Source organism: Podarcis erhardii, assembly GCF_964252035.2.
Source record: "Podarcis erhardii genome assembly, chromosome: 3".
NCBI classification, from domain to species: Eukaryota; Metazoa; Chordata; class Lepidosauria; order Squamata; family Lacertidae; genus Podarcis; species Podarcis erhardii.
This window is the reverse complement of record NC_138507.1, coordinates 61,732,290-61,750,455: the sequence shown is the minus strand read 5'-3', so window position 1 is coordinate 61,750,455 and position 18,166 is coordinate 61,732,290. Positions and strand designations below refer to the sequence as shown.

Genomic DNA, 18,166 nt, shown 5'->3' with positions numbered 1-18,166 from the left:
GTCTGTTGTCTGAATCAGGGCCTGTGGTTAAAACTTTCTCCTCCTTAACCATGAGCTGTAGCCAAGGTTTGTTCATGCAAACCAGAACTTAGTAGCCAAATGCTCTTTTTAAACAGATTTGTTTTTATAAAGCCCAAATATGGGTAGGCATGTCAATGCTTCTCTATCATTTCCTCATATTTCCTCCAGGCTTACTGCATCACCTTTTTTGTAAGCACAATGAGATAGCCATGGAAATCTTATTGTGTTTATTTATTGCCATTTCATTCAGATTTGTCTCGTTAAAATGCTGTTTGTTTGGCTGAATGAATAATGATGGCAACCTGACATTATATCATTTTGTGCCCAGTCTTTGAGTCACCTACAAAGTCCCCTGAAAGTCCTTCCTGTTTGTTAAAGGTGCCATTTGATAGGAAGAAAACCTATTACTCTGGTATACTTTTCCCTCTAGAGGACTAGGAAGTTGCATTTCTGCATGTGGGCTGTCAATTAGCATTATTTCCATTTGTTTTAGATCCAGACAGGCGATCTGTTTCAACAATGAACCTTTCGAAACATGTTGATCCAGTCATTAACAAGCGACTCTCCTCCTCATCTGCAACATTACTAAATTCTCCAGACAGAGGTACAGTTTTTTTAAAAGGAACAACTGAAAGGAAAGAGCTAAAATGTTCTGTAAAACCTCAGCAACTATTAAAGGCATTTTATTTACATGGCAAAGAGGAAAGAAAAAAGCTTCCAACACAAGACCATGTTTTGGAAAGAAAAAAAACACCACATATCTGAAATATTGAAACTTGCCTGAATCGGTACACTTAGCAAGTGCTAAAAGCAGTGCTTCTGTCAGGTTTTTTAGTAAATGAATTGAAAACTAAAGAACCAGCTCATCTATCTCTCCATACTGCATGGAATCCATTTTAATTTTTTGAACATCACCATTAGACCATACTCATTTGGTCATTTTATATTTTTTTAACCACTTAAAAACAAGTTATTGAATTTCTCCAGGGCATTCAGATAACTGGCTTAAGTTGGGTAAGAAACTGGATATTCAGTGACTCTGTGATCTTACACAGTGACTTGATTTGAAAGAGAAGCTTTATTCCAAATCATATTTCAGTATTTTGGCCGGGGGTGGGGGGCATTCAGCTAAATGAGATGTTTCTTTCATTTTAATGTCTTATTGGATATAGAACAAAAAATGGGGTCTGTCTCATATGTTCGTTGCTTAGAAACCAATAGATGAAATATACTATCTCAGTGTTAACCAAAAATATCCACAGTGTTGTAATCTGGTTTGTTGCAGATACTCATTTTTAAAATATAGGTTGATATTTATTTATATATATATTTTTAAAAGGTTATCAATTATTTTAAGATAGCATTGTGAAACTGGTTGGAAGGTCTCATATGTTTGGTAAACCCAGGCTGCAATCCTATACACCCTTACCTGGGAGTAAGTACCATTAAATTCAATGGGACTTGCTTTGGGTAAACATGTGTAGGATTGTTCTGATTATGTCTTTGCTATCTGTGGGGTTTGCTTTCAGTATTTGTGTGTGCTTTTCTGCATGTATGGCAATATATGTGTCCCCATGCTGTGTTGTATGCCAGGCTGACAGTTCATATGCTGTAGCTTTGAAACCTTGTCAAAGAGTGACTGATCTGGCTGTAACAACCTTTTAGGTAGCAAAGTACAATTTCTCAAGAAATTGTTCTTACACAAGAAAAATAGTTTATTTCTTTTCTATATTAATGCACAGAAACTTTCAAAGATTCCCTCCCCCCAAAAAGTTAACTCTTCTCTTAAAAAAAAGTTTGTTTAAGATTTATGATAAAATGTATTGGAAGCCAGAAAAGAGATACACACTTCCTATTTATTGCAAGTGGTGTTTGTAGATAAGTGTGCCCGTTTGCAAATCACGAATTGAGCTTTGAAAGGAGTGGTTGTAATCGCATGTGTTTTGCTCCTGAAAAGCGCTCTCCTTAAACTTACTTTCCCAGTTCCCCAGTACATCCATTCCATGACAATTTAGACTTCTGTATGTTCAGGCAGAAGTGTTCGTGTAACATTTAAATGAATGTGGAAACCTAGTTTTGCTGTGAAAATGCAGAGCGATTTTCAAAGTTGACTCTTGTCCTACCAAACTTGGTCCTTTAGATTCCCAGTTTCAGTTGTTGGAACAAGAAAGGGTTCTGAAGAGCTACCTGGGTGTCATTAAGAGTTTTACCAGCTAGGTTTCTTCGTATTATCAGAGATTATAGCTCTCATAGCCCTGGTGGCATTGCTTTTGAGAATGCTTTGACAGGAACTATACCAGTGGTGGGTGGAGCCAGAAGCAAAAGTGGGTGGAGTCTCAGATGTATTTCCCCTTCTATGTATAGTAGTACAGCTAGTTTGTCTCATATACCTCTCTCTATCTTGGATCTATTATCAGAGTTCAAGGACACATTCCATCCTGGCAAAAACTATCAGGGTGCAAAGCAGAGCTAGAAAGGGGTGCGGCCTGTGGAGGATTTCATGGGCCAGGTAGAGAAGTCTAGAGCAGGCATAGGCAAACTCGGCCCTCCAATGTTTTGAGACTACAATTCCCATCATCCCTGATCACTCATCCTGTTAGCTAGGGATCATGGGAGTTGTAGTCCCAAAACATCTGGAGGGCCGAGTTTGCCTATGCCTGGTCTAGAGAGCTGTATTTGGCCACAATGCCTGAGGTTCCCCATCTCTGATCTAGAGCAGTGAGCTGGGCCACTGTGAGAGCTAACTCTCCACCCTCCTCCCATTGCTGCATCCTTGTGCACTATTTGACAAGCTGCCTTTGAAACTGAGTCTCAAAAGCAGTTTTCCTTCTGACATGACATGATGTGACACTGGTATTAAATGGAGGAAAACTATGTATGGAAAAGCTCTTCTGTAGTCCTAAATTGCATTTTTGGATCATGGCTTTAAATATGAATTGGAGCCAAGTGTCATATTTGCCTTTTAAACACAAGCATCTTTTGAGATACCCGAAGAATTAAATGCACTTTTAAGGACTATCCATTATGTATTCCCCCTAAAGGGTCAGATTGTCATCTATCTTCTCCCCCTCCATTACACAAATGTATGGCTGGCAGAGCTATACAAAAGAATTCCAGTTTTTTCCTATTTGCCACTACATCTGCTGCATCTGCTACTAAGTTGGTAGAGCATGAGACTCTTAATCTCAGGGTCGTAGGTTTGAGCCCCACGTTGGGCAAAAGATTCCTTACAGGGGGTGGACTGGATGACCCTTGTGGTCCCTTCCAGCTCTACAATTCTATTATTCTAACACAAGAAGAGCCTGGCTAGACCAGGCCAACACTAGTCCAGTATACTGCTGCTCACAGTGGCATACTAGATGGCTGTTGGTAGCCCACAAGCAATGCATGAGTACAAGAGGAGCAAGCTTGCTTATGAGCTTCAGCAGCTGATGTTCAGAGGCATACTCCCCCCAGTACTGGAGGAGGTACACAGCCATTGTAACTAGTAGCCATGGATACTTTCATCCATGAATTTGTCCAACGCAATTTTTAAACCATGCAAGTCGGTGACTGTCATGTCTTCCAGCAGTGCCTTCCATATTTAAGTATGTGCTCTGTGAAAAAGTAATTGCTTTTGTCTGTCCTGAATCCTCGCATCATTCAGCTTTGTTGGCTGATCCTTCATTCTGGTATTATGTGAGGGGAAGAAAAAGTCTATTGAGCCACATTTTCTGTGTGTGTGTGTTTGTGTGTGTATCTACTATATTTTTATGTGTGCTCCGCTGTATTTTTATGTGTGCACCCTTTGTCCTCTGCTCTTGTGGCTGTGCGGCATCTATGGTGTAGAACGAAAACCTGATTCCTGTCGCCCACCAGATGTTGTCGTACGTCAGTGCTCAGGGATGTTGGGAGTTGTGGTCAAGGAACACCTGGAGAGCCAGCAGTTCCCCACCCTTGCTCCCCAAAATGGCGTTGCCTCACAAATTAGACGCCAGATGGCCCTTAGCCAGGCTAGTTTCAGGAGCTAAGCTGTGGTGTGCAGAAGCATGGCTATAAAGCTAGGGCATTTTATTAAATTTTTCTCAACAGATCCTGCACCCAACAAAGACTCCCAGCTCAAAATATGAGGGGAACTTTCAGTCTTATCCTATGGATGTTTACTCAGAAATAAATTCCCTATGCATAATAAATAGTACTAGTTTTTGGATCTCTCACACACACCCACTCCACTTACTTAGCTCCATGATGATTTCACAACAGGATTAGTAGAAAAAACATATTGTACAGAAAATGAAAAATAGCTCTCTGAACCAACTGCAGGACTGTAGCCAAACTGGCTTTGTTTTTAGATTGCGTGGGTGGACTCAGCACATCGGCTCTCCACAAACCCCACACATAGTGTAATCTGTGCCTGTCCAGAAGGTGAGATCATATTGAGATCAACATAAATTGTACTGTCTGCAAAGCCCAAGGTTCTTTGAAAGCACAGGTTCTGCAACCTGATATAAGACATATCAAAGAGGCCAAATAGGAACTACTGAAAGTGGCAAATTTGTCCTTGCCATTTAGCTGGTTGGTGACAACTTTCCAAGTAAATAGTTGTCTATACCCACCATCCATTTGGAGCACCCTAAGTAGTTTTCCACTGATGGATGCATTAAGGTAACACCACACAGGACTATCCCTCAGTGACAGGCCACAAGCTTTGCATGCACAGGGTCCTTGGGGCAATACCTACATTCCAGGTAGGGCTAGGTAAGACTCCTATCTGAAACCCTGGCTGAAATATTTAGTTAGATGGACTAATAGACACAGATGGGTTCAGTACAAGGCAGTTTCATATGCTCTGTATATGTAGCAGTTTCCATATGACACAAATTTATCCATTGTTAATGGTACTCAGAAGGACCAATTGAAATAATTGGACTTACTCGTTTCAGTGGGTCTACTCTGTCTCTATCACACATTGTCTCTTATGCATACAATAAATTGAGTACAACTATTTTAATTGCTCAGAAAACTGGTTGTTAACCGTATAAAATGCTAGCATACTTTTGCACAATTGCATTTTGCATTTAATTTTTCAATTATGCCTCTAGTAGGTAAAGGAAAAGGTGGCCCTTAGCTTCACTGTTGGCTTCCACAGTGCACATAATTCAGATGGGTAAAAAATAAATAAATCAAATAGCTCCGTCTTTTTGCTCTAAAACATAAAATATATGTTCAAAACCTTTTACTGGGGATGTAGCACACATTTCAGTTAGACCTGAATCCTGAGTTCATAAATATTCTGGTGCTGTTTACAAAATCTGAATAGTCACTGATGTTTTTGAAAAGTTCCATTCCAGAGTTCCATTTAGCCCATTTCTTTCATTTACCTGTTTAGACCAATTTTAACAGTAAATAGTGTAGTTGTAGTATAACAATAACAAAGTGCAATTTCCTTTCTAAAATCTAATCTTTTATTAACATATATTCACTAAATATCCTGAGAGCAATAAAATACTTTCCCACTTTAAGCAATGTATTGGGTTTAGATTTCTGACATAAGTAAATTTTCTATTTGATAGGAAAAAATGGATACATTTTTTATTTTATTTTATTGCACTGCTGTTTGATAAGCCAACCCAAGAGAATTACTCCTAATTGTTCTAGCATGACCCCTCGGGTCAATGAAAACTAAACGGGATCTCGAGACCTCATTTTTCTGAAGAAATTATACAACACCTAGCTAAGTGTCCTTCCCTTTTTCATAGTGCCTACATCAGGCTAAATTTAACTGATTCCTACTGAAACCTCTTCATGGCTATGCTTAGGAGAAAGTACCACAATGCATTTGAACTTTTCTTCCTTTTTGTTACAGTGCTTTGGAGTCAAAATTGTTCACCTTCCAAATAGTTTCACTTTGATTGCCCAGTGGAAAAATATCTCTGCTTTTCTCTTTATTGATCTTCAGATGGTAGAAGCTGATGTGGAGTGGGGTTTTTTTATTAAAATTGTTTAGATATGGGGCAAATGGGCTTGTTAATTTCATCCATCAACATATAACTTTGTAATACCCTACCACTTTTCTCCTAGACATATACAGCATTTGTGTGTGTTCTGTCACCACATATATTCAGAACCTATTTCTGCAAAACTTTAGATTCAATTCTGTCTAACCTGTTCTAGGCATGGAAGCTCTGACCCAGTTTGTACGTTACTCTTCCTGTCCAACATGCTTATGTTATTACTCACCAGTACTGGAGGAACTGGATGTTGTGATATTTCTGATCTTGGGAAGAAGCTGTGGTGTTCTACAACTTCTCTTCTCTGGCATTACATTGCTGGCAGGGGGAAAGCACCAGCAATGAGACCTTCCTCTTAGTGCTTAAGGACCTGCATGCACAGAAGAGATACATGTGCATAGCCCACCACCACACACACTGGTCTCTAATTTTGGCCTAGAACTGTGTTGATAGCAAATTTTACAGAAGCATGTAAAACGTTCGTGATAGCAAGTGAAGTTGTGCAGCTTGTTTTGCTTTTCTGGTGCAAAATTTGGGGGTGGTGTGGTACAAATGCATTATGTTGTTAACTTGGCAATTAGCTTTTACAACTTTTTCTAGTTACTAATAGATAACAGTGCCGACTTTACTTTTATTATTTATCAATATTGAACCACTGCACAACTGGGAGAAACAAATGATTAGAAAATAATCAGTTCACTCAGGTTTTCCAAGGAAAATTTGTAGGGGAGAAAGATATTTAATTCTTCCCATGCCTACTGATTATGACTTGCAAATCTCCCCTCATTTCCCCCCCTACTTCCAGTTTCAGAGTCTGACTTGAGAGAAAAATGGGGTAAAATGCTCCCCCACACTCAGTTTCACCCATGCATTCGTGTTAAAGGGAAAATGCAAGGTTCCAAGCCCTCAGTTTGCCTCCAAGCATGTATTTCTATATCTTAAGTTTCAAGGTGCTGCTACAGAAGAAGCAGGAGGCGGGGAAATGAAAGGGCAGCAAGAGCAATAGTACTCAGCAATGTTTCTTCCTTGAATCTTTCAATTATTTTCCCTCCCATTAACTTGTACTTTGCTAGTGAACAGTTTATTGAAGCGAATGTGTGTGTACGAAGTGGCGGAGAATAAAATCTGCTGACTTTCATAGTAGGCAGAGAAAAGTGGTGCCCGGAACAGCTCATTGGGGGGAAATAATGCAAATGATGTTTCTCAAGATTTTACTGCAATGCCTCCCCCCCCCCTGCATTTTTAAGATTCAAGTTTTAATGACCACAGATGTGCCTTAATGGGGGCATACATAGTATATTTTGTACTTTATGTAATCTGTCTGAACATGGTTCTATTAACGAAAAACCTCTTTTGCAGCAGTTTATTATGTAAGAGCATTTATGCAGGCAGCCTACTATGAATGTGAGAAAAATTTTCTTCTGCAACTCCATTTTCCCCGGGGTGATAAAATTAAATTAGAAGGAGCATTCAAGTTCCTTCCAGGAAAAGTTTGAGATGTGATTTGTGCTTTAGAGTTAGATGAAGTCTAAGTTGCACTTGGAAACAAGGGCTACTGAAGTTAAGTTGTGATTAAATTGTCCCCTTGGTTTCAATCAGACCTGTGTTTAGCTAACTTAATCTGGATCCACTTATATAATGCTTTTATCTGTCTGTTTCTCTGTGAATGCATACCAGTTTCAGAAGAGATTACTTCTTTCCCCACATTGGAAGAATTGTTTCTCCATGTATGTGAAAAGCGTGACATAACCATCTGAAAAATGGACTTTGAAGCAATTCTAGTGTGTCATGAAACCCTGTGTTAGGCGAGAAGCAGACTGATGAAGCTTATTGGGCAAGCTTTCACACATTCTACCACTACTTGTTGCAGATTGAAAGGAAGCATGTGCATCTCCTTCGTGTGAAAAATCATGCAATGCATGTAGAACATGTGCATCTCCCATGTGTTTTCCTTTTGCACATTGCAAGAAGCAACAGACATGGAGGCAGTTGCATTTCAAAGCTTCTTGGAGTGTGTGAAACAGGCCGTGGTAAATGTTTTCTTTGTGAGAGCTGATAAATAAAAGACATGAGCAACGGTAGTGATGGTGCGTGGAAATAATTTGCTAAAAACCTTTTACAATAAGCCACTCTATACGCTTCACATTGAAATACATATATTCTGGTCAGGACTACCAGAACATCTATTGCTCATCAGAGCACTGTGATATATGCCAACAATTTCTTGAAAAGGTGTGTTGACAATAAAAAGTGAAATAGAAATAATACTATAAAAAGTAAATGGAGTGAGGAGTCTGTAGCTGTTTAATGTTTGTCATAAAAATATTCTTGCCAGGGGGCAGTGGTTTATAGCCTCTTTGTAGGGTACCTGCTCATCTGTGGAAGGCATGTGATCTAACATCTTGCTTATATGGTGACACTCAGCTCGACGCCTACAGCTAAGTCCATGGGAGAGCAGCGTTGTTAGCAGACTACTGACACCAACACATTCATTCTTGGCCAGAAGTAAAAGTGCAGCCACCTTGTCAGGAGATGCAGGTAAAATGAAAAACATTATAGAACTAATTCCTCTACTCAGTTATGTTTCTTCTTCTTCTTCTTCTTCTTCTACTACTACTACTACTGCTACTACCACCACCACTGCTGCTGCTGCTGCTGCTGCTGCTGCTACAGTGGTACCTTGTGTTATGTACCATCCCCGTTACGAATGCTGCGGGTTACGCGCTCCGCTAACCTTGAATTAGATGCCCCTTGTTGCGACCTTTGCCCCAGGATGCGAGCGGAAGTCACACTCTGGCGGTGCAGCAGCGGTTTCCTGTTACTAACAGACCTCCGGAACAGATTAAGTACATAACACGAGGTACCACTGTATATCTCTGCAAGCCTGTTTTAAAATGAAGTTTGTCCAAGGTTCATAATGTATAGTTGATTTGTCCATAGATGGAATTAACTTGACTTTTCTTTAAAAGGATCCAGTTGCCAGCAGAATGTAGCATTTCTCCATTAGCGGGAACTTGCTCCCACAGCCATATGTTAGTTTTTAGCCTATCAAATAAGAGGTGTGTGTGTTCTAGAGGTTATTGAGGAGTGGTTTTGCAGAAATCGAGCACATTGACGTCCCTAAGATATTAAGGGGGCCATACCATTTACTTGTGGGCCTGAGTCCCACTGACTTTCAGTGGAAAGTGGGAACCTTTCCCTGACTTGTGTCCTTAGTCATTAAATAGGGAGCATTTAGCAGAGACTATTTTGTCTGGTTCTACCTCAGAGATAGGGAATCTCTGGCCCTTCTAGTGTTGTTGAACTATTGGCTATGGGGCTGATTCGTGTCCAGCTACACCAGGTGGGCCACTTGTTCCCCATACATGATCTACTGGACTAAGAGAGAGAGAGAAAGAATGAAAACATGATTAGTGAGATAAATATTTCTGTGAGAGAGTTTGTGAAAGAGAGCCTTGTTTACATATTACATATTTGCTCAGCATCCCTACCTCATGAACCCAGTGCTTGAGAACAGTAATGCATAGAAAATGAAAACGTCAGTGTTACAAAATCTTAAAGTACAAATGACCTCAAATTGTTCCCCAGTGTGTCAGCTATAATTTCTATCCCAAGGTCACCCTTAAATCTTCCCTTGTTGCTCTACATTAATAATTTTCCAGGGGGATAAAAAGAAGAGGCATCAGACTGGAACACACACACACACACACACACACACACACAGTGAATTAAGTCGTAAAAGACTTGAGGAAAAGTCACGGGTGTTTGATACAAAACCCAGTGTGTCAAATGAATGATGACACTTCCTGTTCTCTCATTATATCAGTTTGGAAATGATTAATTTCACAGCTTATATAATAAGAGTTAATGTAGGCCTTTGCTAGGCGATTTTGGTACTATATTACAACCTCTTATGAATATCTAAGTATTCCCTGGCGCTTACAACTTCATTTCAAAAAAAGTAGTCTAGCAGGCATGGGAGAATAGAATTTGAAATATTTATTCTAGCTGAGGACCATTGGCTTTTCAGAGGCATACGTACAGTAAAAACATTTAGGGTAGACAGTAGATAGGCAATCCATATCTTTTCATAGAGAGAAATACGTTACAAAGCCAAGCAGTGTTTGCCTTATCCATACAAGAAAAAGTTATCTGTATTTGCCTTGTCCTTAAACTTTCTAGTCTATGCATTGAGACTCGACACTCCACTTCCACCCCCAAAAACAAACCCACACACTGGTATAGTATTTAAAAAATCCAAGAAACAAAGTCTAATTCAGTAGTGTAACCTTGGTGGTGAAACACTTGGCCTATTCCCATTTTTAATGTCTCTGAAGGTATCCAAGGATGATCACGTGATCTTTCTAGTTTGAGCATGTCTCTTTTTCTCTCTGTATTAATATCTTATTTCCTTTCTTCCTCCTTCATTCATTCCTTCTTCCTCTTCCTGTTTCCTTCTCTTGACTTTCCTTTTACCTTTTTGGCTTTGTATATATTATGTAAATTTTTAACATAAAAAAACCTCCCATACCCTAGTCATCCCCATTTGTCCTCGTTCAGCATCTTGCAGCCCCATCAGCCCTCTCTCCTTCAAGGCCGTAAGCTGTCGGAATCCAGCAGACAGAGCAAAACTCTTTGGCACGACACCTGATGTTAGACGTAGGAGGACTACACATTCAGCAGGGGTGAGTAAGCTCATTAGTTATGAATAGGCTTATAGCTGTGGTGAAGCAAAGCTACAGAAATGATAGACTACATGCTCTGCTTGCTTTCATCAGAGAAAATGGGTTTGGTAGACAACAAGATGATTAATGGAATATGAAGTTTTAAACAGCTGAGGTTTTTCCCTCAATAAGCAAATGCTTATTTCCAAACACCAGATACTATCAAATTTAATAGTAAAGGCTGCCTTTCTTTGTGTACTATCTCTGTTCCCATGCACAATGTGCAAAGTACTGCTTATTAAATCACAAGGTGATGTGGCTGATTGAACCTCTTTGTCAAATTTTAGATGAGCAGAAAAGAAAAGGAAAAGGTCCTTTCGTTGTCTAACCCATCTGGCAAAAAAAGATCACGTTCACCTGCTACCTTCAAAAGCAAATCAGCTGCATGGTAAGTAATTGACTGGCTGTCTGTGCATCGTTTTAAGTGCTGTTTTCAGCCAGTATTTGCTGGAAAAATAAAATGTACATAGAAATGGAAAGAAAGTGCAAATGTTAGAGGAGTGGCCCTACTCTGATTTTCTACCCACTCACCTCTGGATTATCAGGAAGGCCTTCTTTAACCACTTGACCCTGGAGAATATTGGAACAGACTGTGATATCTCACCAGACTGGGACACTCTGTCTCTGATGTAAGCAGAGGATGATCATGCGTGCACATACTGAAGTGGGCATACTTCCCACAGCCTGCTAAACATGCAGCTGACATCTGTATGAAAGTACAAAGAGTAAGGCATTTCACACCACATGATAGCTATCTTGTAGCTAAGAAAATGGCTGCTACTCATTTGCCTTGTTTTGCATTCTAGGACTATTGTACAGCTAACAAATGTTTGAAGAACAACCCTGATGTTTAATGATATGGCAGTATAGTAATCCTTTTATGGCTGTGTACAGATACTTTTATAAATAAATAAATACACACAGAGCTCAGGATCCAAAGAGTTCATTTACACACATCAGGGTTTTTGTTGTTGTTGTTGCATGTTGCTGTTGCATGTTTCGTTATGTCCAGTGGGGTTTGTAACTTCCCAACCCCACTCTGAACAGCCCATGCTATATCACAGATTGCTCTTGAGAGTAGTCTTTAGTTCCAAGTGCTTTGCCATGAGACAGTGGAAAGGCTGCTTTTTTGAAAAATGCCTCTTTGGTGCGTAGAGCTACTTACAGAAGTGCTTGGTTCTGGGCCACAGGGAGTTTCTCATATTAGAGAACTCTCAGTTGAGGCAGACTTTTGACCTTTGCAAGACATGGAAGAAGATAGCAGGACACAGGGAGATGCTTTATACTGAGTCAGATCAGTGGTCCATCTCATTCGTTACCATCTCCATTGATTGGCAGCTGCTCTCCAGGGTTTCAGACTCAGCTCTCTCTGGAGATGCCAATGATTGAACCTAGGACCTTTTGCATGGAAAGTCCCAGAGTTACAATAACCCATTGTTCTACATCTAGTGAAGGCAATCCTGTTTCCATGGCGCCAGCATAATCTTTACCCATTGGCAAGAAAAAAGGGAAAGCTTCTTAGCATGATTGCAGTATTCATCCTGACTGCTCACAGCGAAATACTTATCTGTATTTAGTTCTGCTCTTGCTAGTCTTGAAGATAAGTTATCAGCTATTAATGTTGCTTTCACTGTTCCTTTATGGCTCCAACAGGCATGCCTCTAGGTCTTTACCTTTCTTGCCTGGAACACCCAAAAAGGTGGTTTCAGCACATGGATCATCCAGAATCTCTGCTGCTCAACAACGCCCTCCTTCCCCTGGCAACATCCGACCCACCAAAAATGACCGCAAAGTGGAAAATGTGAAAAAAGAAATACAGCGGGAGTCTGAGAAGACCACCGAAGAAAAGACAGACCATGCGAAAGCAACCTTCAGTCCCACAGTGGTTGCAAACCAAGAAGCACTCCCTTGTAAAACAGAGACCACACAAAGTAAGACTTAACTTATTAGCATTCCAATGTGCTCCTAACTACCCTGGCCCATCTTCCAAACAGGTAGCATTTGGGTGCCATTTTGATTCGCTAAATCCAGTGGGGGGAGTTGTGGCAGGCCTCCAAGTTTAATGATTTCAAAATGCTTCACATTCATTGTCTTTGTTGAGACTCCAAATTTTGGAGAGCCGTCAGGCAAGAAAACCCACAGTGGCCTCCTTCTTGGTGAGGGCAACCCTTGCTTTAATGGGCTTAGCCTTAGCACTACCTTAGCTGCCTTAGCACTACCATTGCTGCCATGTTCTTCCCTTCCTCACCACTGTTGCCACTGTCATCTTGTTCACTCATTAATTCACCCACCCTCTGGACCTGAGGGAGCAAGCAGGGAGGAGCTGCTGCTTCTCCCTCCCCCTCCTCTCTCACCACTCATTTTTTATTTTTATATTATTATTATTATTATTATTATTATTATTATTATTATTATTATTACACTGCCACTCTGGGCAGCTTCTGCCTACCTCCTTTTCTCAACATCAGCTAGCAGACCCTGCCTTGGCAATTTAAAATTTCCTCCTAGTTACAGAAGTTGCATAAATGTTTCCTGATTTTTGACACCTGATAAAAACTTTTTTGTTTAGGCAACTCTACCCAGACATGTAATTTTAATAAGTGTATTTGTGCTTTTTTAGCTGTGGATTTCTCTAGATTTTGGTAATTGGACTGTGTGTACTGCTTTCAAAGTCTGTTTTACCACTGTTTTAATGAATATTTTATGCTGTTTTTCTTAAACCACTTAGAGATGCTTTTTATTTAATTTCTTTCTTTCTTTCTTTCTTTCTTTCTTTCTTTCTTTCTTTCTTTCTTTCTCTCTCTCTCTCTCTCTCTCTCCCTCCCTCCCTCCCTCCCTCCCTTTCTCCCTCTCTCCCTCTCCCCCTCTCACCTCTAATATCACCAAGATGCTAGGATGTCCAGGTACACAGAATATGCATTGCTGAATATTCCTTTCTTACTGTTTCAGTTGCTGCTCCAGTTTTGCCCTCTGCTCCTTCAGTTGCTTCACCACCTCCTATCTGTAGCAAGCCTTCTGCGGGGACAACAGACCCAGAAGAAGCAACCAGGTTGCTTAGCGAAAAAAGAAGGCTGGCCCGGGAACAACGAGAGCGGGAAGAGCAGGAAAGAAGAGAGAGGGAAGAGACTGAAAGGTGACAATCTCAACATTTAGAAGAGATGTAGAAGATGCCCTTTTAGCACAGCTTAACATTTCTTTGCATGAGTCATAGCCCCCCAGATTACAATGTTGAAAACCAGATATTGCCCAGCCCTACTGTTTGCATCTACATAGTTCCACCTTATTTCAGAAATCATGATATATGGGTATATCACGATGTTTAGTTGGTGATATATATTGTGATGTTGAAAACCAGATATTTCCCAGCCATAATGAGAACAGAATGCAGGGTAATGTGCCCTGTCTGAGGCCAAAATTTGACACCCTTCGGTCCAAAGCCACTTCCCAAGGGCGGGTAAGAGAAGCACTGGGTTTGGGAAGGAGTCACAAGGCTCTGGGCAAGGTCCTGTCTTCTTCCCTAAGCTGTGCAAGTGCTAACTAGGCTTTGGGAAGAAGGCAGGAGGATTCTAGGACCTTGTCAGAGCCCTCCCAGCAATTCCCAAAGCCCAGTGCTTACCAGGCTTTGGGAAGGAAGTAGGAAGGCACCCCCACCGCCACGCCCTGTGCAGGGGAACCAGTCGTGCTCCCCTAAATTCGCCTCTGCTGAATGCATGGAAGAGGAGTTCTTACTTTGGTAAACCCTCACACAGTAGACTCCCAGCTTGTGTTGCCCCCTGCACTCTGAATTGGTACAGGCCAGAGAGGAGTATGATTTGGCCCTTACTAATGGTGTCCACCCAAAGAATGAGTGAGTCTCTGTGTTTCCAGAGAAGGAAAACTCTTCTTTTTACTTTTTGTGTTATGAACTGCTGCTGTCTGCCGCTTGTTTCTCCCCTACTGTACATTCTTCTGAGGCTCATTCTTGATGCTCATAGACAAAAGAAGGAGGAGCTGGCCCAGAGGATAGCGGAAGAAAGAGCTCGCCGAGAGGAGGAGGCTCAGAAACAGGAAGCAGAGAGGAAGCAGAAAGAGGCAGAACATAAGCAGGAAGAAGAGGAGCAGTTGTGCCGCCTAGCAGAAGAAAAAGAAAAGAAAGAACGAGAGGAAATGGAACACCTTCAGAAGCAGGTTTTAGAAATTAAAGAGGATTTTCACATTTTTATCAGGGTGTATTGCAGAGATAGCTAAAGGATGCTTATGTGACTTTCTGAACTGGTGGAAACTTTTAAGATGAAATTAAGAAATGAAAACATCCTTAGCACCCTAGAGAATTCTTGGTTTAGACATACAAGTTGTACCACCTCATGTGGCCAAACCTGACATCTCGCAGCACCACACTGGTCTACATTTAGGCACCCTGCATTCCTGCAAAAAACTAATGTAGCCACTTTGGACAATAAGCATTGCCTCCTTAGGGCAATACTTTAATTAGACCAACCAAAATGTCACAAAATAGTGTGGAAGCTTTTGAGTTCTCCAGAGTTCTCAGATGAGATGGTAAACAAAGTGAGGGGTGGGGGAGGCGAAAAAGAAGCCAGTTAGTCACAGTCATAAGATGGAATGTGGGAGGAGGCAGCAGACACTCAAATTAGGCTCTGCTAGGCATACAACAACATGTTTCTCCTGGTTCATGCTGGGTTTCATATTTTTGCTTTAGCGGTTTTGTTGTAATAGTTTGCTTCTAGTGAGATCAAAACTAGCCTTTTCCCTGTTCCAGTTCTCCATCTTTAACTTGGAAATATAAGGTTGGATTTAGTAGCATTTAGAGAAGACCCATTGAAACCAGTGGGACTAATGCAGGGTTAAATCCAGACTGAGTCACATCCACACCATGCAGTATATTTCTGCTTTGAACATGCGAGGGGAAATCCCTTTTCTAAAAACTCTTTCTGTGCCCTGCCCCTGCAACTCCCAGTGCAAATAGCACCTTCAGAAGGAGTAATTCCTCTCAGGGTTACAGCAGGAGAGGAAAGGGTTAAGCTCCCCCTTTGCACCTGCTCTGATTTCACTCATTATCAGACACTGCCCCCACAAGATAGTGCAATTTATTAAAACCTGCATGTTCAGTACAAAGATGCACTTACCATCTTGTATAGTTCGGCCCCTAAACACAGTTTTCAATGTATCCTCCCAACATATCATTCATGTGCAGAAAAAAGAAGGTACTGTACTTGGTGATAAATACAGACATCAAGAGTAAATGTGGAGGTAAGAATTATGTACTCCCAAGAAAACGAATGGTCCTTTAAGCAAGAACATCGGCATTTTAATTTTTGGAGGAGGCTGTATAGAAGCACAGGGTTGAATTTAGAACCCCACATTTTAATTTGCAAAGCACTGTGATTGAAATACAGAGAAGTAATGAGATTGCACATCCAGTGAGGTTTTTTTATGTGCAGCAGCACCCTCCCCTCCACCCCCGGCCCAATTGTAAGCTGCTTATGAAATTTATTAGAAACTGATTTCAGTATGGAAATAGAAAAGAATTCTGATGCAAACACTGCTGTACTGACACAGCCTCTTGGTGCCTGCTTGTGGGATTGCAGACATGGAAGTGAACCGTCAGGTTAGTTAAAAACTCGATGAGCAGATAAGCAAATGTTTGTTGATAGATGAGTTAATCCATGTTTTCCTTTGCTGTGTTGGCATTTAGAAGGAAGAAGAGGCTCGGTTACGAGAAGAGCAGATTCGGTTAGAGCGTGAAAAGCATTTCCAGAGAGAAGAACAAGAGCGCTTGGAAAGGAAGAAGGTAACAGGAAGGCACATGGGCATGTGGAACGAGATCTTGTATGTGGCTGGAACCTTCCCATTAGGGCCAGTGGCCATTGGAATTTCCTGCGATTTAGCCTTGTAGATGGGCGGTGGTTGAGTTTGAGGGCCAGATTTCCTAATAGAAGAAACTGCAGCCATTTTCCGGGGACCTTCCTTTACAAGAGGGCCTCTTCTGGCCCTGCACTCTCCATGTGTCCATGCTGCACGTGCACAAATTATCCCTCTGATTTGGAACCCTGCACAATCAGAGTTGCAAATCACAGGGAGGACCTATACTTCTGGGGATATCTTTTTCTGTTAAGGGCCACATTCCATCAGGGATAATCTGTTGGAGGCCACATGCTGGTGGTGGGTGGGGCCAAAACCAAAAATGGGCACCCCCTTCCTTCCTTCCTTGTTTCTGCCTCCCCATTTCCCCTCTATCACCCTATTTCCCCTTCTATGCGTCCCACATTAAACTAGGCCAAGACCCACAGGTGGCCCTCAGGCCACAGTTTTTCCATCCCTGATCTATGCATATACGACAAGGCTCCTCTTCATATTTGTTAGTCCAACATGTACAGTGTGGCAGCAGGGGTGGCCTCTTCCATTCCACCCATTTGCAGGGAGGGATACCCCCAAAACAAGCTTTGCAGTGAGTGCTGTGAATGTGCTTTGAACTTGCTGCTTATAGTGTGATGGTGCCTGTTAAAAAGAAACTGGATGGTGCTACATGCTACCCGGCCAATCCGTCACTGCCACCTCCCCCTTCCATCCTGCCTGTTCGGGAATAAGTCTCTTGAGAATGTTTCTGTCTCAGGGGGACAGGGAAATGGCAGAGGAGGACATGGTAGCAAGGGGGACTGGAGCATGAGAGGAGGGAACTAGGAGGGGGAGCATGCAAGGAAGCAGCTTGTTCACTATCTTCCTCCCACTGCCGCCATCTCCCCCTGTAGGGAGCGGGTGGTGCTGTGGTCTAAACCACTGAGCCTCTTGGTCTTGCTGATCGGAAGGTCAGCAGTTTGAATCCGTACAACAGGGTGAGCTCCTGTTGCTCTGTCCCAGCTCCTGCCAACCTAGCAGTTCAAAAGCACACCAGTGCAAGTAGATAAATAGGTACCGCTGCGGTGGGAAGGTAAACGGCGTTTCTGTGTGCTCTGGCTTCTGTTGCACCAGAAGCAGTTTAGTCCTGCTGGCCACATGACCCAGAAAGCTGTCTATGCACAAACACCAGCTCCCTCAGCTTGAAGTGAGATGAGCGCCGCAACCCCATAGTCACCTTTGACTGGACTTAGCCATCCAGGGGTCCTTTACCTTTACCTGTACCTTTTTATCCTGCTGCTGGGTTCTTGAGATAGAAACAGCTCATTTCAGGAAATCAGTGTCAGGGCACTTAATTCCACAACAATAGGAATGTCTGTAGTAAGTACCAGTTTCCGATTCAGTACTATGAACCTGTAGCCCTCCAGATGCTGTTGGAACTCCCACTCCCATCAGCCCCAGCCAGTTTTCCCAGTTGTCCTGGTTGATGGGAGCTGTAGTTCACCAGCATTTGAAGAGCCATTGGTTCTCCATATCTGGTATAGGAACACATACATTAAAAAGAGAGTTTACAATGTGTTCACAGCATGTAGTTAAAGA

General features: G+C 41.8%; 1 protein-coding gene across 4 annotated transcripts in view; it reads left to right on the top strand.

Annotated features, from left to right (window-relative positions):
- MAP7 (microtubule associated protein 7) overlaps nt 1-18,166 on the top strand; it is a 97,763-nt gene that overhangs the window by 72,886 nt on the left and 6,711 nt on the right. For 3 of the 4 annotated variants that reach the window (XM_081855293.1, XM_081855292.1, XM_081855290.1), the window contains exons 6-13: nt 515-625; nt 8,436-8,549; nt 10,548-10,696; nt 11,023-11,123; nt 12,389-12,666; nt 13,685-13,868; nt 14,710-14,902; nt 16,428-16,523. In XM_081855293.1, coding sequence (XP_081711419.1) covers nt 515-625; nt 8,436-8,549; nt 10,548-10,696; nt 11,023-11,123; nt 12,389-12,666; nt 13,685-13,868; nt 14,710-14,902; nt 16,428-16,523 — 1,226 coding nt within the window. The remainder of the gene's footprint in view (nt 1-514; nt 626-8,435; nt 8,550-10,547; nt 10,697-11,022; nt 11,124-12,388; nt 12,667-13,684; nt 13,869-14,709; nt 14,903-16,427; nt 16,524-18,166) is intronic. The other variant, XM_081855291.1, reaches the window with a different exon arrangement.